This window comes from Vulpes lagopus, chromosome 4 (genome assembly GCF_018345385.1).
Source record: "Vulpes lagopus strain Blue_001 chromosome 4, ASM1834538v1, whole genome shotgun sequence".
Lineage (NCBI taxonomy): Eukaryota > Metazoa > Chordata > Mammalia > Carnivora > Canidae > Vulpes > Vulpes lagopus.
In genome coordinates this window covers 43,567,554-43,594,569 of record NC_054827.1, presented here as the reverse complement: position 1 = coordinate 43,594,569, position 27,016 = coordinate 43,567,554, and the positions used below count along the sequence as shown (strand labels likewise).

The window sequence follows — 27,016 nt, the reverse complement described above, 5'->3', positions numbered from 1 at the left end:
TGTCTCTGTGGTCACGTGGCCTCCTCGCTGTGTCTGTCTGTGTCCACATTCCCCTTGGATTAAGTCTTACTCATGTTTTATTTTGAAAATTTTCAAACCCACAGAACACTGACATAAACCTTCCCCTAGATTCACTAGATGTTAATATCTTACAATACCCACCACACACACACACACACGGCACACATTTCGAAAAGTAAGATTGGCTTATATTTTTCTTTTTTTAAAACTGTTTTCTTATACTTCACTTTACTAGACTTATCAAATGAATTGGATGGGTTTTTTTCCTCTTTTATCCTTTTTTTTTTTTTTGGCTGAATACCTACATAAAACAGATTATTATCTGTGTTTGGAAAAATTACATAAAATTGTCCTATACACTGTCAAGGCACTGGTATCTCATTGGTCTCCTCTTTCATCTAGGTATTTTTTAAGGAGTGAATTTTAAAGTTTTCAAACAAAGGGATTTTAAAAAATTGTCTCTTAGCTACTGGTTTAATTCCTACGGTGGTTGGCAATTATGGCCTGTCATTCTGTTGAGATATCCTACATGCTTTAAAGCTGGGTCTGTTTTTCAAAACTTCTACGTGTTTTTAAAAGGAATAAATTTTATCTTTTTTGGTTGTAGGTTCCATGTATGTCTAATGTTGTTTTCAAATATTCTATATTCCTATCCATCTAATTTGACTGGATCTGTAAACATCTGGTAGAGTTAAATTAGAATCTTCAGCTGTGGGATCCCTGGGTGGCGCAGCGGTTTAGTGCCTGCCTTTGGCCCAGGGCGCGATCCTGGAGACCTGGGATTGAATCCCACGTTGGGCTCCCGGTGCATGGAGCCTGCTTCTCCCTCTGCCTATGTCTCTGCCTCTCTCTCTCTCTCTGTGAGTGACTATCATAAAAAAAAAAAAAGAATCTTCAGCTGTGATTATAGAGCTTTCTATCTGTTTCTCCTTGCAATTTTGCCAGTGCTTGCCACATACCTATCTATCTATACTTGCTGCCACCACCACCCTGTGACTAGACTTGCTCCCAGCTTAGAAGCAGTGGGGTTGGGGACACCTGGGTGGCTCAGCATTTGGGCATCTGCCTTTGGTTCAGGGCGTGATCCCAGAATCCTGGGATCAAGTCCACATCGGGCTCCCCGCAAGGAGCCTGCTTCTCCCTCTGCCTGTGTTTCTGCCTCTCCCTCTGTGTCTCTCATGAATAAATAAATAAAATATTTTTTTAAAAAAGGAGAAGCGATGGGGTGCTGTGGTGTCAAGGCAGGTGAGGCAGCAGCTCGTGACCCCTAGTTAATTTATTCACCTGTTCATTCATCCAGTCAAGGATTTATCCAGCACCTATGATGTGCTCTCCGTGCTCATTTATTCTTTTTTTTTTAAAGATTTATTTATTTGTTTATGATAGACATAGAGAGAGAGAGAGAGAGAGAGAGGCCAAGACACAGGCAGAGGGAGAAGCAGGCTCCATGCCAGGAGCCCAACGCGGGACTGGATCCCGGGACTCCAGGATCCCTGGGCCAAAGGCAGGCGCTAAACCGCTGAGCCACCCGGGGATCCCCCTCATTTATTCTTTTTTCTTCATTTGTACCAACTCTGCTAAGATGTGTTTGTGTAAATTGTCCCCACTGAACACGGATATGGGTTTTCATGTGACGTTAATGTGTGTGCATGTTGAGAACCGTTGCTTCCAGACCAGTTAATATTTGTGTCATCATGAGGTGACTGCGTCCACAGTGGGGGCCTGCAGATCTGTCCCCCGGCTGGCTGCCCCTCACACGGTCACTGACTCCTCTCCCCTCACACTGCCCCCGCACTGGCCTTCTTGCTGCTCCTCAGACGCTTGTAGCTCAGAGCCTTGGCATGTCATGTCCTGCCCCTGGAATCCCCTTCACGTGTCTTCATGACCTGCTAGGTCACTGTGTTCAGGTCTCCGTTCAGACGCGGCTTTGTCAGGGAGGCCTTTCCAGACCACCCTGTGTGAAGCCGCACACCCCACCTTTCTCCGTCAGCCTTACTGAGTGGTTTTCCTTCATGATATTCGTTGCTACCTGTCACTTGTCTGGCATGGCAGTGCTGCCCACAGGATGACAGAATGGCCTGTGAACTGCAGGAGCCGAGACAGAGCACCATGACCTCTGTGTTGTGCCCCCAGGAATGAAGGGAACGGAGCAGGGCTGGGGAGAGCACTTCATCTGGAGAATCAGAAGGCAGGTGTTTTGCAAATGAGGAGAGAGCCATCATCAGAGGGTGTGGATCTAAAGAGAAGGGTTGTGTTTGTTTGTCTGTCTGTTTTGCATGGGAGCAGAGGAAGGTTTGGTGGCAGCCATGGGTGAGTAGGAAATGGCAGCATTGCCCTGGACCCAAGGACTCATGCAGTTTGGGAGGAGAAGGAGGAGCTTCCTATGAGGAACGTTGATGGAGAAGCAGCATCTTCTAGGGAGGGTCAGGGTTTCCATGAGGCAAGAAGGCTGTAGGAGAATTTGTGAAAAAAATTAATGTGAAACTTTATTTTTTTTATTTTTGAGAAACGTACTTTAAATGAGGGACCTTTGTAGAGGGTAAGAGGGAGGTCCACTGTGGGAGAAAGGGTTTTGGGGGTTAAATACAGGGCAGTCTTGGGGATGAGGTCATAGAAGAGGATCTGGCACTGAGCTGGTCTAGATGGTCAGCAAGCCGCCAAGCAGGCAGGGATGAGGTGTGGGCTCCAGGTGACGTCCTGAACGCAGAAGGTTAAAACCTCGTGTAGTGTTGAGAGCATGCACTGTTGCTTGACATTCATACAGGATGAGAGACCTCTGTTGTCTGGGATGGTAAACAAAATAATGCCCTCTGCCAAACACGACGTCCTAATCCCTAGAGCCTGCTCATATACCGTATGTGGCACCTATGATTAAGAGTAAAGGCCTAAAAAAAAAAAAAAGAGTAAAGGCCTTGAAGTATTCTGTTATTTGATTGTGCCAAATTAATCTTCCATTCTACTGCTGAGTCGCATTTAGGTTATTTCTATTTGGGGCTCTTACCAAATATACCAATCCTTGAGTCCCTGTCTCTTGGCAGATATGAACAGCATTTCTATGGAGCATATATCTAGAAGTGGAATTGCTTGGTTATGGAGTATGCGTATGTCCTGATTTACTAGGTGATGACAGACGATCAAATGATAGAATACTTTAATAACGATGAATGGCCTGCACCGTACCCAACTGCACAGACGAATACATATCATTTTGAGGGAGCAAAAGAAGCTAATGCAAAAGAATAAAGTTGGAAAATCAGCAAGACTAAACTACAAAATTTTATGGATGCATAAAATTTATTAGCCTGCAACAATGCGTAGGCTAATAAAAATGAAAACATTTTAGGGGCGCCTGGGTGGCTCAGTCGTTAAGCATCTGACTCTTGATTTCGGCTCAGGTCTCGATCTCAGGGTCTTGACATCAAGCCCTGCACAGGCTCTGCAGTGGTCGTGGAGACTGCTTAACTGCTTAATATTCTCTCTCTCTCCCTCTCCCTCTGTCCCCCAACCCAAGAAAAAAAGAAAACATTTTAACACCTTAAGAATGATTGCTTCAGAGACCAAATCAAAAATATTTCAATAAATTATTTAAAATAAACTAAATATAATGAGCAATGTTTAAAAGTCAAAAAATATGGCAAATAATTAAAGACAGGCAGAAAAGGAAATGAAAGAGGAGGAGGAGCCTGCCTGAGGCTGACCAGGCATTTTTTGTTTTCTAAAACCAGCCACACCCTGAGAGAGAGAGAGAGAGAGAGAGAGAGCCCCTGGGTTGCAGGCAGCAGAGCAAGCCTCTCTTCTGGGGAGATGGAGTGAGCAGTCTAGGGTCCTTAGTGCATCCCATACACACACACGTTACGAGGAACGCTGGGAAGGGTCCTTAGCAGGTGGATTTGACCTCACACCCCTCACTCACTCACTCTAGACCCTATGGAGAAGTTGGCTTAATCTGGGAAGATGCCAATCTGGGATTAGATGGCATCCAGATGAATGTCTAACAGGCTATTTCTGTGAACACGAAAGAGCATTATCTTTCCTATAACCAAGGCCAACAGAAGCAGAACAAATGCTCCATTTCCTGGCAAGAAACTTGAGATTCCCACAGAATATTCTTGTGAGTGTAGGACTCAGCCAAGAGAAATTCCATGCTGCTTTGCTCTCATTATAAATTACCCATAAAATGCTTTATGATGAGTGTAAAAACAGTACAGTGCATGTAGGTGCCAGGTGGCTGTTCCCATAGGCTTCATGGTTTAAATTAGAATTAGGAAAAGCTTGATATTGCACATAGAATAATTTTAAATTATTTTGCAACTTCAGATACTACATTTCTGGGTCATTACAATTGCCAAAAGTTGAAATATTAAAATCTTTTTAAAAAGATTTTATTTATTTATTCAATGAGAGACACAGGCAGAGGGAGAGGCAGGCTCCCTGTGGAGAGCCTGATGCCAGACTCAATCCCAGGACCCTGGGATTACAACCTGAACCCAAGGCAGATGCTCAACCACTGAGCCACCCAGGTGCCCCAAAATATTAGAATCTTTAAATGCTAAGGGTATATACACTACATATGATAAACAAGACACCACAAGTCAGTGTGGGAAGAAGGGCCTCTTTGTAATTGCTGGCTTAGTGCTTGTTCAGTTATTTGGGAAAAAACTTATCTTCATCTCATACCATAATCTGAATAAATTCTAACTGTATCATTAGTTTTTAAAGCCAAATCACTAAAAAAAATAATAAAATACAAAAACCCAAATCACTAAATTATCATAAGAATTTTAAAATTATGAAAAGAAAACCTAGATCAATACTCACCTGCTCAATGAATAAAGACAACATTTCAAAGCTTAAACCTAGGGAAAGGACAGAGCTGACTAGCAAAACAATAAACCTATTGTGAACAAAAAATAATAAAGTTAAATAACAGAAGACTAGGAGAATTAGTACAACTTCCATAGAAAAAAACCTAATATTTTCAGTATGTAAAATGTATCTACAAAGCCATTTTTTTAAAAAAGGAAAAAAAACAGGGGCACCTGAGTGGCTCAGTGGTTGAGCATCTATCTTTGGCTCAGGTTGTGATCCCGAGGTCCTGGGATTGAGTCTTGCATCGGGCTCCCCATAGGGAGCCTGCTTCTCCCTCTGCCTTTGTCTCTGCCTCTCTCTCTGTGTCTCCCATGAATAAATAAATGAAATCTTAAAAAAAAAAAAAAAGAAAAAAAACAACCCAGGACTCCAACACCTGAATAGGCAAAGGATATAAACATTTCATTCATAAATGGCTAATCATCTGAAAAAAGTTCAAATTTACTAGTTATAATTTTTTAATGTTTTATTTTTTAATTGAGATACAATTAACATATAACATTGTATTCATTTTAGGTGTACAACATAATGATGTGATACATGTATATATTGTGAAATGATCACCTGGATAAATCTAGTTAATATCTATTACCTCACATAGTTACACTTCTTTTTCTTGTGATGTACAAACTTTTAAGATTTGCTTTCTTAGCAATTTTCAGATATGCAATACAGTATGCTTAACTATACTCACCATGCTGTACATCACATCCCAGGACTTCTCTATCTTATAACTGGAAATTTGTACCTGTCGACCACCTCCACCCATCTCACCCTCCCCCTACCTCTGGCAACCACCAGTCTGTTCTCCAAATCTCAGAGTTCAGGGTCTTTTTTAGATCCCACATATAAGGAAGATCATACGATATTTTATGTTTCTCTGTTTGACTGGTTTCACTTAGTATAATACGTTCAAGGTCCATCCATGTCACAAATGGCAGGATTTCCTTCTGTTTTCTATAGCTGATATGATAATAATATCCCATTGTATACATACTACAACTTCTTTATCCCTTCATCTGTTGATGGATGTTTAGGTTGTTTCTGTGTCTTGGCTATTGTAAATAATGCTGCAATGAACACGGGAGTGTGGGTAACTCTTCAAGATATAGATTTCATTTCCTCCTGATACATACCCAGAAGTGCAATTGCTGGATTATGTGGTACTTGTATTTTATAATTTTTTGAGGGAACTCCATACTGTTTTCTGCAGTGGCTGCACCAATTCATATCCCCACAACCAGAGCACAAGGATTGCCTTTTCTCCATATCTTCCCCGACACTGCTTAGTTCTTGTCCTTTTAATAATGGACATTCTGACAAGTGTGAAGTAATATCTTCTTGTGGTTTTGATTTGCGTCTCCCTGATGATAAATGATGTTGAACAGTTTTTCATGTGTCTATTGGTCATTTGCATGTCTTCTTTGGCAGGTTTTTAAAAATTATTGTGATATTTACATAACATAAAATTAACCATGGGGATCCCCGGGTGGCGCAGCGGTTTGGCGCCTGCCTTTGGCCCAGGGCGCGATCCTGGAGACCCGGGATCGAGTCCCACGTCGGGCTCCCGGTGCATGGAGCCTGCTTCTCCCTCTGCCTGTGTCTCTGCCTCTCTCTCTCTCTCTCTGTGACTATCATAAAAAAAAAAAAATTAACCATGTTTAAGTGAACAGTTCAGTGGCATTTAGTACATTCACAATGTTGGGCAAACACCACCTCTCTCCGGTTCCAAAACATTTGCATCACCCCAAAAGAAATCCCCATGCCCGTTGAGCAGATTCTCCTCATTTTTCCTTCTCCCAGCCCCTGACAACCACTAATCTGCTGTGTCTGGATCTACTTATTCTGGATACTTCATGTAAATAGAGTCAGTCATACTTTTTGCATCTGGCTCTTTCACCTAACAATATTTTTGAGATTATTCTACAGGTAGCAGGGATAGGCATATCATTACTTTAATGGAATATGGAATTATACATATTCCATTGTATAAATGCTACTTTTGTTTCTCCATTCATCTGTTGCTGGATATATAGGCTGTTTTTACCTTTTCCCTATTGTAAAGTGGACTTCTACGAACACGTGCACATGTGTTGTTGTTTGAATTCTTTTGAGTGTGTACTTAAGCATGGAATAACTAAGTCATACGATTATTCTATTTAACTTTTTGATGAACTACCAAACTTTTCCACAGCAGCTGTACCATTTATATTCTCACCAGGGGGGTGTAAGGGTTTCAAATTTTCCACATCCTTGCCAGCACTTGTTATTTTCTGTCTTTTAAAAAAAAATTCTAACCATCCTAGCAGTTATGAGTTGGTATCTCACTGTGGTTTCGATTTGCATTTCCTTAATGACTAATGATGTTGAGCATCTCTTTGTGGGCATGCTGGCCATTTGCAGGTCTTCTCTGGACAGATGTTAATTTTTCACCTATTGAATTAGCAGACATGATTTGAAGTTGTTAATGTTGTATAATATTAGAGAAGCTATTTTAAGTGCAAAATGCAAAGTGTTGAACACAGTGCGGAATGTTCATAATGGTGTGGAAAATGAGATTCTTTCTAGCCCTATTTTGGTTGAACAATGAAGACAAGAGAAATTATATTCCAAAGTAGGTTGTCAGACATACTATCATAAAGAAATTTCAAAATATACATCTGAGAAAACCAGTAAGGTAACCACGTTTGCCAGATTGTTGGAATTAGTGGTGGTGTTTGAGGAAAGCAGCTCATGGAAGCCTGTGAGGGGGACTTGATATGAATTTCTGGAGTGGAGATTCAGCATGTCCTCTCAGACACAACCAAATTAGAAATCTATTGGGGGTGAGGAGAAATGAGCTGATGTTGGCTTCTTGCCTGGGAATCAAAGGACAAAAGAAGGACCATGGCTAGCTATAGAACTGGGGACACTGACTTCTGTGTTAGTAACTGCACTGATGGCAAAGTCGGCTCAGGTGATGGGTGTTTGAGCAAGACAACAACGATCATCTTAGGTCATGTCACTGGGACTATCTAGAAGGGTGAATGGATCCCAGCAGAGGAGAAGCTTGGGGTAGAACACTGATCTTAAGTTGCTGAGGAGAGAGTCTGGATCTACATAGAATAGATTTTCCCAGTTTGTGGGAACTGCAGGTGAGAGATCCCCAGGGATGGGAAGCGGGTCCTCAAAATTACCATGCTAGCCATACCATAAGAGGAATCAGCTCAGAGAGCGTCCTGCTATCTTACCGAGAAAGAACTTTCCTGCCTCATTCACGTCTCCTCTCACCCCACTTTGACCTTCAGTGAGGTGAGAAAATATGGTAGCAAGCTGGGGAGGGAGAAAATAAGAGATAAGATTTAATCCAAAAGCAAGTGACTTCCTGCAAAATGATCTAGCAAGGGTGGGGGGACAATGAGCAGTTTCACATGCAGTCTGGGAAATTTGGGTTGTAGCATAGGACTAGGTATCCATCCTAATTGCCGAACTGAGATAATGTTTCCAACTTAATGTAACTATGAGACCTCCAGTTAACCAAAAAGTAAGAAGGGAAGTCTTGGACCTGCTCTGGTTTGTAACCAAGGGCAGGAAAGGACCATTCCTCCCTGTGGATTGAAAGGAACAAAATAAAGTGGCTCTTCTGAAGAGTCCTGCTTATTCAAGACATCAGTAGAATATACATGAACATGTAGATGCTCTTTTGGAAGAGTAGATAAGAAACCAGTAAGCTGAGCTGAGGGATCAAGGTTCTATCACTTTTTAAAAACGATATAAAATTCTGTGTGAATCCCACATAACAATAATGGCACTTTAGTTAAGATTTAGAAGATGTACTCTTTCTTTCCTAATGATGTTAGTAGTTTTATTGAGATATAATTCGCATGCAATTCACCCATTAACGTACACAGCACAGTGTTTTTTAGTATGTTCATGGGGTTATGCAACCATCATCATAACCTAGTTTCTTTTTTGGGGAAATGCCTATTCAAATCCTTTGCCCATTTTTTTTTTTTTTTAAGTTGAGCATGGAGCCCAACATAGGGCATGAACTCACAACCCTGAGATCAAGATCAAGATTCGGACACTTAACTGACTCAGCCACCCAGGTCCATTTTTTAATTAAGCTGTCTTTTTTATTATTGAGTTGTAAGAGTTCCTTATATATTCTAGATACAAATCCTACATCAAATATATGATTTTTCAAATAATTTCTCCCATTTTGTAGATTTTTTTCAACTTTCTTTGTGGTGTCTGTTTAAGCACATTTTTAATTTTGATGAAATCCTATTTATTTTTTCTTTTGTCACTTCTATCTTTGGTGTCATGGCTAAGAAATCATTTAACCTGCGGTCAGAAATGTATGCCTCTGTTTTCTTCTAGGAGTTTTACAGTTTTAATTCTGACCTTCTTAAGTTTTTGTGTTTGCTATGAGGGGGTTCAATTTAATTCTTATTCATTCATTCATGTATTCTTAAGTAGGCTCCACACCCATTATGGAGTCCAATGCAGGGATTGAACTCGTGACCCTGAGATCAAAACCTGAGCTGAAATCAAGAATCAGACTCTTAACTGACAGAGCCACCTGGGCATCCCTCTTTTTCATGTGTATATCCTTCTTCCAGACCAGTTATCTCTCTCAGCTTCACTATCTTCACCTCTAAAATGGTGATGACAATAAAATACATACCTCTCTGGATTATCAAGGAGTTTAAATGAGCCAGGACTTGTAAAGAAAGTTGTGTCAGGACCATTCATTGAGAGACTATTCTATCTCCCATTGAATTGGCTGGGAACCATTGTCAAAAATCAGCTGACCACAGATATTTAATTTATTTCTATACTCTCAATTCTATCCCTTTGGTCTATATGTCTATCCTTGTGCCAGTATCCTATTGTTTTATTATTATAGCTTTGTAGTAAGTTTTGAAATCCAGAAGTCCTTCAACTTTGTTCTTTTTCAAGATTGCTTTAGCTAATGTGGGTCCCTTGCCTTTCCATATGAATTTTAGGATCAGTTTCTACAAAAGAACCAGGTGTGGTTTTGATAAGAATTATACTGCACGGATAGCTCAATTTGAAGATTATTACCACTTTAACAATACTGAGTCTTCTGATCCGCCATGCAATGTTTCTCATAACCCCCTATGATTTTGTGTTGTCTACAAGAAAAATTCTAAATTATGCACCTGAATTTTGAGGTTCCTTCCAATTTGAGCCCATCTAATGTACTTTAACAACACATAGTCTTCATTTTGGCCATGCCAATTTCCCCCATGTTCTCTAAGCAGACACTTAATTAAAGCTTGAACTCAAGAGCAAAAATAATTATGTATCTTTGCAGCCCAAGCACCAAAAGACACCAACAAGCCATCCTTGCAGTAAACATTGGCTAAGTTGAGTCAGTTGATGAAGGCCAAGCTAAAAAAATTTTTTTAAATTAAAGGCCAAGTCAGTTCCACCTGCTTCTTTAGAATCCTCCCCAAACCACTCTCTAGCCCACAGTTTACCAGCTTCTTCTAAACATCTATGGCTCATCATGGCCACAGATATATGTTTCTGGTCCCCCCCCCCCCCAGTGAAATGGAAAGCAAACACTTAAGAAATACTCCTTGCATTGAACTTCGATTTGGGTTGTCAGCTGTTTTATCCATATGCACTAACACCAGCCTATTTTTGCCTTTCCAGGGGATGTTCTGGTGTTCCTGGATAGCCACTGCGAGGTGAATACTGCATGGCTGCAGCCCTTGCTACATGCCATTGCCAAGGACTCCAAAATGGTGGTGTGTCCTCTGATAGATGTCATTGACTATATGACCCTTGAATACCAGTCCTCTCCTGTTGTAAGGGGTGCTTTCAACTGGCGTCTAGATTTTAAGTGGGATAGTGTTTATTCTTATGAGATGGATGGACCAGAAGGACCCACTAGACCCATCCGGTGAGATTTCTTCAGGTTATGGGAAAATATCATATATGTATTGGGACCTGGGGGAAAAAAAGAAGCTTTTGGAGATGATTCCTTCAATTTCTTGGGCCTAATAAAGAGAAATATTTTGTTATTTATCTTGTTTCTGAAAGTCCATAATAATAGAATTTGGTGGGTTTTTAGCATCTCAGCCCAGTTAATAATACCACCATGGATAGTGTCCCTCTGGTTCCAGGTGTCTGTTTTTGGAATGCAGACTTGGTTCTTGGGACCAAATTGTATGTGGTCAATGAATAAAATGCTAGCACTGTGGTCAGCCCAGAAAAAGGACATGGCTTTGCTAAATTCATATAGAAAACATTTATCTAAGTGCTTTCATCTGTAATTGTGTAAAGATGAATACAATTTTCCTTGATATTAGTCTTGGAAAAGATATTTTTAAGTGTGAGAACAATATGATGTTGTGGCTTTTAATTACATCTATGAGGCTATTTCTGAAGAGACTTGCTCCAGGTCACTCCCCACATTTACTGATAACAGATGCCAGGCTCCTTCTCTTCTTTTATTACTAACCTCTTTGTTTTATAAATCACACAAATAAATTTTCCAACACTGAAACCTAGCACATCCTTGATCTTTGTCTCTATTTTAATTTAGTTAGAGCTGTGTGACCTTGTGCAACTTACCTAATCTCTCTGCACCTTATTTTATTATCTGTGAAGTAAGTCTGGAGGGTAGTAATACTTCACAGAGTTGTTATGAGAATTGGTCAGTATATATCAAAGCTTAGAACAGTATCTGACCATGGTAAGTATACATAAATGTTAGCTCGTCTATAATTGTTAGCTAGTATTATTCCTGTAGCCATATCCTGTACCCCTCATCTTCTAAATTACCAGATATCTGTCTCCTTGTCCATAGACTAGGATGTTCCTAATATTTTCCTGCTATGCTCCACCCACACCTATCCCCTGGACATCATCGGGATCTCCAGTTCTTTGATTTCTGTTTTTAACCCCTCATGGCTTCTTTTTTCTTCTGTGGCCTAGACTTTCTGACCTATAAATTCACTGCTCTTCTTGCCAATACCTTCGGCTGTCACATCCTGCTACACTTGTACCACAGTAGCCCTGCGAATCTCCAACTCTGGGCCAATTCCACCATCTGTTTTCTTTGTTCCTCTAAGAGATGTGAACTGATGCTTCTACACATTGATGGTCTCCAGCCTCATGCTGGTCTGCAATCACTCATTCCCCCACCTGGATATTCCAAACCTTTATCACTTCCCTTGGTCCCAGTACCTGCCCCTGCTCTGAGCCCCTAACTTCTGATATGCAATCTGGCCTCCTAACCCAAGGATGAAATAAAGACTAAGAATCAGTAGGAATAACTGGAAAATTATTTAGTGCTTTATGCTAGAGCCATGATGGAATACTATTGCTGTGAAGCATGACTACACCTGCAGCCTCCCACTGCCTACCTTAATCCAGTGATTAGCCAGCTCTAGGATCATCTTTTGTGATGACTCTCACATGACATCTGTCCATCTCTCTGCCTGTCCACATGGTCTGGGCCCTCACTGTTCCAGGCTTAGACTCTACACTCTTAGGGACAATCTGGCCTGCGGGCCCCCCTCCCTCATGCCAATCTCTCTGTTGCTACATTAATTTTCTTAAAACCCTACTTTGCACATGTCACCAAATGTCTTTCTTTTGCTTTTAGGATAAATAGGTCCCTTCATGCACCTTGCACTGTGTATAACTCTGATCTTTGCTCTGCTCCAGCCATCATTTATTAGTTATTTAGGACTGTTGCATACAGTTGTATAGGCTGCGTACTGCACATCTTCAGGAGGCACTCTTCATAAAGATCATAGGTGACTGGCATCCCTGGAATTATGCAATAAGGTAGCCTTCTTCCAGGCCAATTACCTCTCTCAGCTTCACTATCTTCACCTATAAAATGGTGATGACAATAAAATACATACCTCTCTGGATTATCAAGGAGTTTAAATGAGCCAGTACTTGTAAAGAACATAGCCTGACTCAGAGGAAGTGATCAGTATAAATGGTTGCTATTTTGCTATAGACTTAAGAATGAAAAAGAATAAAGATATCCTTAATATAAATAAAAATTTAATATGTAAAAATCTTGATTTACCCAAAAATAAAAAATAAAGCATAAATCTTTTGAAGTTCATCTCAAAATAAACTTATTTAATTTAAAATAGTTACTTTTAGCAAGAAGTAGTTACAGTATTACATTTACAAAAAATTGACATAATTTTGTAACATTTCATGTGTCACATATAAGGCATGCTTTAGGCTCTAAAAATTTCAATAGGGAAACTGTATTCCTCATATTTGCTGAGTAGCAACATTTTTGGAATTCTAATACCCTGTTAGTATCTATATATATAGTCACACATGCTATTTGAAAACAATTTGACAATATACCCTAAAAATCATACAAATGTTATTCTTTAATGCAATAATTCCACTTCTTGAAATATTTCCCTAAGGAGTTAATGAGAAGTAAGTACAGAGACATCTATTGTAGCAACATTTATATTAGTTAGAAAATAAAAACAACATGAAATGGCTAAAAACTGTATTAATATTTTGTAGAATATTATATAACATTTTTGAAAGCTAATTAATATAAAAGGAAAGTTCTCACAATATGCTGTTAAAAAATCAAGCCAAAAAAAACTTAGTATGATACCAATTACTTATAGAATACATATTACACATGTTATAATGTACTGTTCACCTTGAACAATACGGGAGTTATACACACTGACCACACAGGGGTGCAGTCAGAACTCTAAATGTAGCTTTTGACTCCTCCAAAAACTTAACTAAGAACCCACTGTTTACTGAAAGCCTTACCGATAAGGTAGACAGTTGATTAACACATATTTTATATGCCTTATGCATTATATACTGTATTTCCTCCCCTTGCCTCCAAATTAGCACAGTTTCCAGATCTTCCTTCTACCACCTGCCCCCCACCCTGGCCCCCTGTTTGCACCTTCTCATCTCCTTTGCCGATTCCTCCTCTTCTCTCCGACCTCAGTTGTTTTTTTTTTTTAAACAATCCCATTTTTGTTTTTTAAGGTTTATTTATTTATTTATTTATTCACGAGAGACACACACAGAGAGAGGCAGAGACACAGGCAGAGGGAGAAGTAGGCTCCATGCAGGGAGCCCGACGTGGGACTCGATCCTGGGACTCCAGAATCACGCCCTGGGCCGAAGGCAGGCGCTAAACCGCTGAGCCACCCAGGGATCCCCTCAGACCTCAGTTCTTGTTCCTCTTCTCTACCTCCCCTCACCCACAGAGGGCTTCCTATCCATCTTATACTGAGGACTCCCAAAGTTCTGCCTCCAGCCCTGGCTGCTCTCAAGTGCCAGACTCCTCCTTCCAACTGCCAACTGGCATCTCCACTTGAATGCTGACTCAACATCTCAGACATGTCCCCAGATGAATTTTCCAACCAAAACGTACCCCCCCACACACACACACACCAGCATCCCCATCTCAGTGCTTGGCAATATCACCTTCCAGGTACTCAGGCCAAAACGCTGGATACAGTCCTTACCCTCCTCTTCCTTCTATGCACACCACATCCCACTCATAAGCAAACCTGGTTCCATCTTCAAAATACATCAGAGATTGGACCACATCTCACTGCCTTCATTGTTATACTTTATCCACGATCCCATCCTCTTTCTCTGGAACCACTACAGCAACTGGTGTCCCTGTTTCTACCTTTGCCCCTACTTGAGCTGGGATCTTGCCCTATTGATTCACTAATTTATCTCCAACACTTCATAGGTGTTTAAGACATACTTTTAAAAAAATAAATGAAGGCATGAACATGTAATTATTTTCAAACTACTTACCTTAGTGTTATCGGGCCCTGCTATTGGTGAACAAGAAAAAGATGCTTTGTAACATTATGGTTTTCCCAAAAGTAAATATTATAATTCACTTCATGTGCTTAGAAAGGGAGATCTGTAAACTCTAATACCCAATAGTTATCCCAAAGGGAAATGCACATTCTAAAGATAATGTTCCCTCTCAAGAAAAAGCATTTAGAAGATACCATCATACAACTCTGTGAGAGTTAAGTAAAAGTTACTGCAGAGGGAACCTGGGTGGCACAGTTGGTTCAGTGTCAGACTCTTGGTTTCACCTCAGATTGTGATCTTGGGGTTGTGAGATCGAGCCCCACCATGGGCTCTGGCTCCATGCAGAGTCTGCTTGAGTTTCTCTCTTCCTCTTCTTCTGCTCATCCTGTTCATGCATGTGCTTTTTCTCTCTCTCAAATAAAGAAATAAATCATAAGAAAGAAAAGTTACTGTGTACAAATTAGGTAGTTTTGGTTCCGATTTACTAATTTTACATACCTAAATATATATTAAGTTAACAATTTTGGTGGTAATATTCCTGTTTACTAGTTTTTATTTTATTGCTAATATTCAATATAATTTTGGCAAAATCTATAATGGCTGAATCTGATTTCATATTTATGTGTCCCTTTTAGGTCACCTGCAATGGCTGGAGGAATTTTTGCTATAAACAGGCATTATTTTAATGAGATTGGACAATACGACAAAGGCATGGATCTCTGGGGAGCAGAAAATTTGGAACTTTCACTGAGGGTAATTCCTATTTGGCTTTTTAAATAGTTACCTTTGTGCAGAGAGAGGGAATGCTGACTTCAAGTCACAAGACAAGTCCTGGTGCTTACACCCAGTTTTCCTGCCGGAGCATCTGATACCATTCCCACGTCACATGAAATAAATATCTATGGGACTTCTTGCAAAATGTGACAATAGTTAGTAAAATACGAGCTATTATTACCATATATTTCATTATTTCTAAGCTATGGTTTATCGAATTAATGTAACGCTTTTAATTATTTGTGAAAGCTCGTCTTTATTATACCAATGGTCTGGACAGTTGTGGTGCAGTGGAAATAATAGTGTTAGGCAGTGTGGGACTTGGGTGCCACTAACTCTATGGGTGATCTCAGACCTCAGTTTCACCATCTGCAAATTGGGAAGACTCAGTAGGAGATGTCTGGGTTGTCTCTCCACTCTTGAATCCAGGGCTACCTGCTATCACATTAGTGGAACTTGAAAATATTATGGTGAGTGAAAGAAGCCAGACACAAAAGGCCACATATTTATATGAATGAGTCCACCCCTAGGAATGTGCAGACAAAGCAAATCCATAGAAACAGAAGGTAGATTAGTGGTTGCCAGGGGTTTAAGGAAGGACAGTGAGTACTGATGGGTCCCAGGGCTCTTTTTGGCGTGGTAAGAATGTTCCAGAATGAGATAGTGGAGCTGGTTGGACAACCTCATGAAAATACTCTGAGTCACTGAATCATATATACTGTGAAAGGGTGAATTTCTTACAGACTGTGAATTACATCTCAAATCTTTTTTTTAAGATTTTATTTATTTATTCATGATAGAGAGAGAGAGAGGCAGAGACACGGGCAGAAGGAGAAGCAGGCTCCATGCAGGGAGCCCGATGTGGGACTCGATCCCAGGTCTCCAGGATCATGCCCTGGGCCAAAGGCAGATGCCAAACTGCTGAGCCACCCAGGGATCCCCTGCATCTCAAATCTAAAAGTAGATTTGACTTTTAAATATTCCCGTGATATTAGATCATTAGACATTAGGCATCAGCTCTGTTGCTAACTTTCTTGTAGGATCCTTGGTCAGCCATTAATCTTTCTACTTTCCCATTTCCTCACCTGGCAAATAGGAATAAATATAAATGCCATTGTCAGAGTTTCATGAAGATTTTTGTGTTTTTGTGGATTTTTAATTTTGTTTAAATTCCAGGATAGTTAACACGGTGTTTATATTAGTTTCAGATGTACAATAAATGATTCAGCAAGTCTATGCATCACCTGGTGGTCATCAGAACAAGTGCCCTCCTTAATCCCCATCACCTGTTTCCCCATTGCCCACCCTCTCCCTTCTGGTGACCTGAATCAGTGTAGTCCCTACAGTTAAGAAACTGTTTCTTGGTTTCTCTTTCTCTCTCTTTCTTCCTTTGCTCATTTCTTATGTTTCTTAAATTGCAATTTTGTGAAGATTTGATGACATAATTGGAGTAGAGAATAAAGTAAAAAACATATTCCTGGCGAGAGAGTCTCAAGAAAGTATGAAGGTACGATTCAGATGTTTATTGTATGCTTATCACAGATAAGTTTTGGTTTTTCACTAAATTCTAATAGACTTTTTTCATGGTCATTTTGGAGCTCCTGGCTAGCTCTGTTGGAAGAGCCTGCGACTCTTGATCTCAGGGTTGTGAGTTCAAGCCCCACGTTGGGTGTAGAGGTGTTTTAAATTAAAAAAAAAAAAAATTTTAGTAAAACTTAAAAAAAAGCAGTCACTTTGAACTGTGCATGTAAATCTGGGCTGTGAATTCACCGTAATTATTCTTAATTTTTTTCTCTCTTTTCTCTGCCTGTTTGTCTCTTCCCAGCAGAGACAATCTGGTGCAGAGAAAACAGTTTAATCAATGACTAAGGTCTAATCTCAACTAAGCTTTAGCTTCCTTGCAGGTAAAAAGAAAAAAACAGAGATTCCCTATTACAGTGCTGTGAAGACAGATACCTTATAGAAGCTGCTTAATAAGTGACAGCTGTAATTACTCTTAAACTGTTGCCATCTGTTCTTTAGGCTCTGCAATCATCTGCAGAGCTCAAACTCTGAATTTCATATATTAGCATGTATTAAAACATTTGCTATATTTGCTTTTTGTTTTATTTTTGTGATTTTTTTCCGTTTTGGATTTTATCTCCCTCTTCCTTCTTTTGGCTTGTTACTTGGTTCACTTGCTTAAAGTTCTTTTAAGCACAGACTCCTTTCATGATGCTTCAGATACTTTATTGTGAACATAAAAATATCTGGAGCAATATATTTTTCCTCTTAAGGCCCTATTTGACAGTATGTTGTAAGCTTGTTGTATTCATGGTTTCTCCCCACCCCCCATCATGTGTTCCCTTCTGATGCAGGCATTATTTTATAACATTCATGTTTTGGGCACTTTTCATTGTTTGGTAGATGATTACTTGCTTTGGCTTTGGCTGTCTGTGAATATGGTATATGGTATATACCATCTGCCTCTCAAGACCTAATACCTTAATGAGCACATTCTTGTATCTCAGAATAAAATCAATTTTGTGAACAACACATGCATATTTGAAGAGGGAGTGTATTCCTTTTTCTGGCTCTATATTACCTCCAGATAGCAAATAACAGCTAACTTATCTTTCAAATGTATTATTTATCCCTGCTTCAGTATTTTCAACTACTCCATTCCTAATGATCCCTTCATATTTTTTTAAGTATGTTGTGGGTCTCTCCTTTTATAAATGTGTAAATTAATAAATAGCTTGAATACTCTCTTGACCCTAGCAGCAGTCTCTAACCAAGGTAAATAACCCTGTCTTTCCAGAGAGAAGATCATTGACACCTGTACATAGGTTTCCATTGCTCCTCACTCCAATAAATCAACATCCTGGTGGCCCTCAGCACTCTAGGACAGCATTCCTGGAACTGTCACCAGTTTAATACTGATGTCCCTAGTGTATGGCTTTTGCTATTCTGTAACCTGGAGGTTACTGCAACATTTGACCCTGTAGACCAATTTTCTTCCAGCAGTTTTCTTGGAGTTTAGAACAATGCTGCTGGTCCCTCTTCCATAGCTCTGTTTTTCTTGAAGTCCTCGCATGAGTTTCTTCTGTGCATCCCTGAAGCACAGGTATTCCTAAGACCATTGTTGTTGTCAGCTGTCCCTTCTTGCCCAGCATGCTGCTTGGGGCTCAGGGCTGACATCAGCTATTTTGTACCTGTGAAGCCACATTGGTTGTTAATATAGTGCAATGTTTCCTTACCTGGTTCGAAAGAACCTCAAGTCTGAGTCCGCTGAATACCTCCCACAGGCAGCCCACCCACCCTGTGGATCGATCAGCAGGCTTTCCACTATCCAACAACTAAAGGGACAGCAGCTGGCAGGGCAGGGGCACCAGAGGTGTTGTCGCGCTGTGTCATAACTTGTTGATATTTTTCACAGCATCCCTGCATTAGCTCCCATGGCTGTAACTAACAGCTGTGTGGTAACAGTACTCAAGGCTACATGTTTTTAGGTTAGGACTCTCTCAAGAGTTCTAGTTAGGTCCAATGTAGCTGTCATTTAGGAGCACCTGCTGTGTTGGGCTATGCTACACGCTGGGCACTCAGAAGAAGACACAGCCCTCATCCTTCCTTTCTCTCACTCACTCACTCATTCAACAATGCTGAGAACCTGCTATGTGCAAAGTGCTATGCTAGTGCTAGATACAGTGGCACACAGTGCAAATGTGGCTTCTGATGGCATGAACCTCCATTCTGCTGGAGTGGAGAGAGGTGATTATTTTTGATAAATGTAATGAAGAGGAACACAGAATCAGATAAGATCAGATAAAAGGGGAATTAACCTTGTGTTGGGGGAAGTGTGTGTCTTAGATGGCTTCCCTGCAGAAACGGCTTTTTTTTTTTTTTAAGATTTAATTTATTTATTTGACAGAGAGAGAGACAGAAAAAGAGCACAAGCAGGGAGCTACAGCGGGAGAGGTTGAAGCAGACTCCCTGCTGACCTGGGAGCCCGATGTAGGGCTCCATCCCAGGACCCTGAGATCATGACCTGAGCTGAAGACAGATGCTTAACTGACTGAACCACCCAGACACCCCAGAAATGGCATTTTTAAGTTATGGGATAAAGGATAAAAATGTATTTCATTTATTTAACAGGGTCTTGTGTGTGTGGCATGCACTACTCTGGAATCTTACAGATATTAACTTATTTAATCTTTCTGATAAGCCTGTGAGCGAGGTGCATGATCTCCTACTTATAGTGGAGAAACTGGGGCACAGAGTGTTCGAGTAACTTTCTTCAATTCACAGAACCTATAGGTACATGATCCAAATCTATTGTGTCCTGCTTTGTACTATCTACTCAGCTTCAGATCTGGAGATCTTGCCAGCTCAGTTCTATTCTAAGTCATTTCTCTCTGGAAGCCTCCAGAGCTCTGAATTCATGTTAGCTGCCCTGAGCTCAGTGTTAACGATCACTCTGGAAAGTGGGGATTGGCTAGGTGCCCACAGAGCTGCAGCTTCACCCCCAGCCTCAGGATGGCTCTCCTAACCAGGCTTAACATCCACACTCCTGGTGGGGTGGAAGCTGGCCTGCGTGGCTTGGGGCTAGATCCTGATGGCCCCAGATAGAGACCAGGTGCACTGCTCTCGACCTAGAGCCCTGCCATAGACTCTGAGGATCTCCTGCCTCACTGTGGGACAGGACCTCTTAGACATTGAATCCAGCTTGGATTCAGCCCAAAGTGGCCGAACCTCCTTGGATGCTGTGATGTGAACGCAAACCACATGCTGGCAATAGGGAAAGGGTGGACCAAATTCTTACAGTCTACATAAGGGGGAATTGGGCTTGCTCCTTAGGATTGGGCATGCTCCCCAGGATTGGGCATGCTCTTTGGCAGCCCCCTGCTCTCGGACCACAGCTCGCCAGGTCTTCACTGGGTTAATTCAGTGTGCTCAGAATTTCCATTTCTCATGGGTTTCTTCAAGGCCCTCTTTCTCTTCTCCCTCCACCCTCTTAGTAACCTTATCCACACTACGCTTCAATGACTGCATGCTGATGACATAGTTCTAGCTCCTTCCCAGGTCTTTCTGAGCCATAAGCTTGTGCATCTAGTTGCCTACAGGTTACTCTTCTATAGGATGAATATCCCATGGGTACCCTACACCCAACATTTGAAAAATAGCTCTTTCTACCTCCTTGAACCCATCCCTCCTGCCATGTTCCCTTCCTCTTTGTGTGGATGACGTGCTGCCCTCCACCTACCTGCAACCATCCATCCCCAACCCCGCAGAGTGCCTTCTTGATCTCCCCTCTCCTTTTCATGCCCCACTTTCCACCACCATGTGTGGTTAGATCTAGGTTTAAGTCTTCACTCACTTCTGTCCAAATTGCTCTTTCCCATCATCACAGTCCATAGTTACAGCCTTGATGTAATTTCTTTGGGAAGACTTTTTTTTTTGGGGGGGGGGGGAAGACTTTCTTGACCATATCCTCACTGCCCTATCCTCCATGCACCTGCATGCACACACATACACACTCCCCATCCCCTTATCCTGTGTGTGCTCACACATTCCAGTGTGTGCTTTGCCCATTATAGTACTTTTTGTGCTATCCCCTAGTTGTCACTTGTGTGTGTATTCAGCAGACTCCATGGGCATACAACCTGTGTGGTTCCACATGGGGCCATGTTTGGAGGGACTCCACACCTAGTTGACCTCCATTCTCTGCTGTTGCCTTCTTGAAATTTTTAAATAATTTTTGAATCAGAGACTCCATTTTTATTTTGTGCTGGGCCCCATCAGTGTGTGTACTCACCAGGCTGTGAGCCACATGAGGGTGGGGACACGGTCTGACTTGTTCACAAGGGGGTCCCTCAGCACCTGGTATGTTGACCATGTAAAAAAGTGGCTGGGAGATATTTGTAAATAGTTGAACCCATTGGAATCTAAGAAGCCTCATGTATGAATGATCAGAATAACTGTCGTGTGCATCCACTGAGGCAATGCACATTAAGCATTTAAAACAGTGTCTGCCACCTTATACCTGTAGCCAATGTTTGTTCCCTTCTTTTTATGCTACAGCTGTCCCAGAGTTCTCATTTAAAATGGTATCTCGGGGATCCCTGGGTGGCGCAGCGGTTTGGCGCCTGCCTTTGCCTCTCTCTCTCTCTCTCTGTGACTATCATAAATAAATAAAAATTAAAAAAAAAATAAAAAAAAATGGTATCTGGCTAGCAACTTCTCCTAACTTTCTGCTAAGATGTTTATTAAGACTGGAGAAGATGGGATCCCACTAGAAAATAAATCTGATGGACAGCCTAGCCTGAATCTGGAAGGCAGCTCCATAACTGGGAGGCCAATAGAACAGCCTGACAAAATCGTACCCTGGTTTTGTCACATGAGGTGCCCCTACTTCACCTCACAAAAACAAATCCAGATTACAGAATAAATAAGGACACCCTTAGAAATGCCCTGATTTCTGCCTACAGATTCAGGCTGTAGGCCTGAAATAGCCTTCCAACCATGTGTCCATGGAGAAGGGCTAGTGAGGCTGGACCATGATGCAAGGAGAAGAGAGCAAGAGAAGGCTGGACAGGGCACAGGGATAAGACACCATAGGATTTAGATTTTTTAAAAGATTTTTTTAAATTTATTCATGAGAGAGAGAGAGAGAGAAAGGGGCAGAGATACAGGCAGAGGGAGAAGCAGGCTCCATGAAGGGAGCCTGACATGGGACTCAATTCCCGGTCTCCAGGATCAGGCCCTGGGCTGAAGGCAGCACTAAACTGCTGAGCCATTGAGGTTGCCCAAGATTTAGATATGTAGATTGTATCTTATGCACGGTGGAATGCTGTAGGTGGGTTTTAAGTAGGATAGTGATGGAGATGAACAAAGTAGAGGATAAGCAGGGAGATTGGGAGCTTCTTATGATGATCTGGACAGAGGGTGACCATAGATAGGACTAGAGAAGTGGTAATGGAGATGAAAAGACTGGACAGGCATACCTTACAAGTAGAGAGCATGGCACTTAGAGACTGAGCAGGGAAGACAGATGTTAAGAGGAAGTGGTGTCACAGATAACCCAATTATCAGTTGGTTAATGCCATGATGACGCTGCTATGTTACAAGTCAGCTCAAAACTGAATGGCTTAGACCAATATGCATTTGCTTTTTTTTCTTTCATATGTTCATGGGCTGGCCAGGGTGGTGGCTCTGCCTCTAATTTAGATTGTTTGGGCTTGGCTCTAGTCTCTGAGTTTGGCTCAGGTCTATTCATCATTCTAAGAGTATTCTACTAGTATTCTGTGAGTATTTGTAGTACTAGTATATGAGTGGTTAACTAGTAGCAACTCAGCATATTCTTCTCATTTAGAAGGGCAAGGATGCAAAAGTGAGGCCAAACTGCATAGCATATTTAAAGGCTCAGCACACATCTTGTCTGCTCATGTTCTGTTGGCCAAAGCAACAGATGGACAAGCTCAGAGTCAGGATGTCAGAAAAATAAACTTTGCCCCAAAGTAAGGGATGGGGGAGTTAGCTAATATTTGCTGAACAATATTTCCACCTATCACACCAAGTTTCTGGAATGAGCAACTAAGTGAATGGAGGTCTTTTTTACTTAAGTAAAATTGCAGTTTAAAAAAATTGCAGTTAAGAGAAAAATGTTCCTTGGGCATCAGTTAGCTTTTGCTTATGCAAACTATTCCAAACACAGTGGCTTAAAACAGCAAACAATTGTTATTTCTTCTAATTCACTGTGTTGCTAAAGTGGCTTTTCTGGTCATAGACAGGATAGCTGGTTTCTGCTGGTGGTGCCTATACATCAGTGTTCATTGGAGGCTCAGCTGGTGCTGGCGAGTTTAGGGATGCATTATTTGCATATCTGGACATCACCCAGTGATAGCGGGGCCATCATGTGCATCATCATGGAGATGGCCTGGCTGTTCGTCTCCTACCTCAGGCTCATTCACAGTGAAGTGGTTGCCAGTGTTCCCATGAGCAAGCAAGAGAAGGCAAGCCCCAACAGGCAGCCAACACTTTCCAAGACTGTCACATATGTTGATGTCTGGTTGGCCAAAGCAAATCATGAGGCCAAGGCCAGATTTAAGAGATTGGAGAAATAAGCTTTGCATCTTGAAGGAGTGAGGTACAAAATTACATTGCACAGAAGCGTGCATATAGGAATGAAGATAATCCGTGGCCATTCTTGCAACCTACTACACTTAACTACAGCAGAGATACACTCTTATTTACAAAACAAACTCTAAGTGTTTTACAAGCATCAACTTGTCTAATGCTCCTAACCATCCCACGAGGTGGGTAATGCTATTCTCACTTTACAGATGAGGAAACTGAGGCACAAAAAGGTTGAGTAACTGCAGTAACTTGCCTTAGTTCATAAAACGGTTGGAGAACTCGAACCACACTGAATGGCCTCAGAGTCTGTGCTCTTGCCCACTGCATTAGCCTGACTTTCAATGGGGTGCTATTACTATTACTACTACTACTACTACTACTACTACTACTATTAGTACTACAAGTAGAAACTGGGAGCTGTATGGATGACTTCCAGCAGAATATCAGAGGAAGCAAGCTGATCATCTCCTACATGGACAATGAGCACAGCCAAAGGCATGTCCAGGTAGATCATGTCTCTCTTGAGAATGAATCAAGAGTAGTAACAAGCACATGAGCTCTGTGAAGATTAGGCTAAATTGCCATAGCTTCCTTCAATTTGATTTTTTTTAAAGATTTATTTATTTATTCTGGAGGTGGGGAGGACCAGAGGGAGAGGGAGAGAAAGAGTCTTAAGCAGACTCCATGCTCAGTGTGGAGCCAAATGTGGGGTTCAATCTGACAACCTCAAGATCATGACCTAAGCCAAAACCAAGAGTTGGCCGCTTAACCAACTGCACCACCCAGGTGCCCCATGAGTTTTGAGCAAGTATTTTTTTTTTGAGCAAGTATTTTTATAAAAATTTTTACTCTTTTACCTCTTTTATCACTTTACTTTTGTTTTCTATTCTGTACTCATAGCCATATTTCTTTTTTAATCAAGAAACATTTCAGAGATCTCTGGGTTGCTCAGTGGTTTGGCACCTGCCTTTGTCCGAGGGCATGATCTTGGAGTCCCGGGATCGATTCCCACATTGAGCTCCCTGCATAGAGCCTGCTTCTCCCTCTGTGTCTCTCATGAATAAATAAATAAAATCTTTTAAAAAAAAACATTTCAAACATAGACTGTCTCCAGTCTAATTATTAAACAAATATTAACCATCTTCCAAAATTCCTTAAGTTCTCACAGAAAAAGAGAATAAAACATTTTAAATAGCTAGTACCAGTTAGCTTTTGCTATATAACAAAGCACCCCCCAAATAGTAGCTTAAGTGAACAACTATGTATTTCTCAATTTCAGATGAAAATGAACACCTGGGGCACCTGGGGGGCTCAGTCATTTAAGCATCTACCTTTGGCTCAGGTCATGATCCCAGGGTCCTGAGATCCAGCCCTATGTTGGGCTCCCTGCTCAGTGGGGAGCCTGCTTCTCCCTCTCCCTCTGCCCCTCCCCCCAATTCGTGCACTCTCTCTCTCTCTCTCTCTTAATAAATAAATAAATAAGATCTTAAAAAAAAATGAGATCCAAAGAGGATGTGTCTGATCATAAGGATGTGGCAGATCTGATTAAAAAAACTAATGCTTTGGGGTTCTGATTTAAGCGTTTTTCTAAGGGAAACGGAATTCCATAGATATTCTTTCTAGATATTCCAAAGGGCTATTTCTAAAGAATTCTAGAGGTTAGTTGCATGAGTCTTTAGGTCTCATGTCAGAAGATGTATTTTCTGAAACATAATCCCTTCTAACTACCCGAGTGATATACTTCACCCTAAGTATTGTTCTTATAAACAATCTGAGTATTGTGCTCAGTGAAAGCCTTATTTCCTATTACTGTTTCCTAAATGATTAGATGGATTTTATAAGAAAGTGTCTAGAGAACTGGGATATAGGGTCTTGATCAGTCAGAACAGGGATTCTCATTTTGGTGCGCATCAGAATCACCTGAAGAACAAATTAAAATACATATTCCTGGGCCCAGCCCTACAGTTGTTGGTTTAGTAAGTCTGGGTGGGTCCAAGGCTTTTGCATTTTGAAGCTCCTGAGCGATCTGATGCTGCTAGTTTGGGGACTATGCAAGAATCCCTTAGTTAGACTCAACAAAAAGATCATGGCAAGTGTGCTATGAGATATATAAGTGGTGTGTACCAGATTTATACTATAAGCACATTCTTTGTGCTATTATTATAATACTAAAAATTGGAAACTACAAAACTTTCAAAATAACTTCACATACCATTAAATGAAAAAAAACCACAACTTATCTCAGTGTTGTGTATAGATGCGTGTATATGCATGGACTTGAATTTATATTGAGGAACAAAGTTTTAGGACAAGTAGTGATTTTTTATTCTCTGTGTACTTTTCTACATTTTTTTTTGTTTGTTTTTCAATGGTCATATTTTGTGTAGTAAAAAAATTGTTAAAAATAAGTATTATAAAGTGTTTTAAGTACAAAAAAGACAATCATTGAATTTAGCCATGATCAGTATTTTCCTTGTTACCTGCTGACGTCCAGCAATACTTACTCTCAGAATACTATTTGAGAACATTTGAAGAGAAAATACCTTGCCACATTTCATTACATAATCAGCATCAGAATTGGCCAAGTATGAGGGAGACAGAATCACTTAGTATTCAGAGTGCTGGCCCTGGGGCCAAACTTCCTGAATTTAAACCCTGAAATTTGTTATCACTGGGCAAGCTTCTTAACAAACATATGTACTAGTTTTTTTATCCATAAGGTGGGGCTAATCACGGTTATTTACCTTGTGAGGACTGAATAAACAACTTAAGAAATGTTACATATTGCTGTGTTTGTAAAAAAAAAAAAAAAAAAAAAGTTAGCAGTTGCCCAGTACTAGCAAACATACATTAATGTTTTCTGTTTTTGTTTAGATCTGGATGTGCGGAGGCCAACTCTTTATAATCCCCTGCTCCCGAGTGGGACACATCAGTAAGCAGCGCTTTTCAAACCAACCTGAGCTTGTAAAAGCCATGACATATAATAATCTCAGATTGGTGCACGTCTGGCTGGATGAATATAAGGTGAAGGAAATGTCTGTGATTTGGAATGATGAGCAAGAGCACAGAATGAGACTTGCTTTAAAGAAACCTCCTACTGCCTTTCCAGATAACAAGTTTGGGGGTTTTTTTTTTCTCTCTTTTCCTTAAATTAGTGGCGCGCTGTCAGCCACTCATCCACCTGCCCCAGACCCTAGTCTCAACTAGTTTATTCTAATCTATGACACTTGAACATTACTTTTAATTTCTAAGGAAACTCAAGAAGTAAGTCAACCAGCACAGGAAATTTGTTTTGTTTGTTTTGCCCCCTAAGGATTGCCCCCTCTGAAGCATATACCTTTCCCTGTTCCCATCCTCACAGGCAACTCTTTATTTATTTTTATTTTTTTATAATAAATTTATTTTTTATTGGTGT

At 40.8% G+C, this 27,016-nt stretch overlaps 1 protein-coding gene across 1 annotated transcript in view; it reads left to right on the top strand.

Moving 5' to 3' along the window:
- GALNTL5 (polypeptide N-acetylgalactosaminyltransferase like 5) overlaps window positions 1-27,016 on the top strand; it is a 48,386-nt gene that overhangs the window by 17,430 nt on the left and 3,940 nt on the right. The window contains exons 5-7 of the mRNA XM_041753515.1: window positions 10,558-10,807; window positions 15,348-15,465; window positions 26,476-26,625. Of these exons, the coding sequence (XP_041609449.1) occupies window positions 10,558-10,807; window positions 15,348-15,465; window positions 26,476-26,625 (518 nt within the window). The remainder of the gene's footprint in view (window positions 1-10,557; window positions 10,808-15,347; window positions 15,466-26,475; window positions 26,626-27,016) is intronic.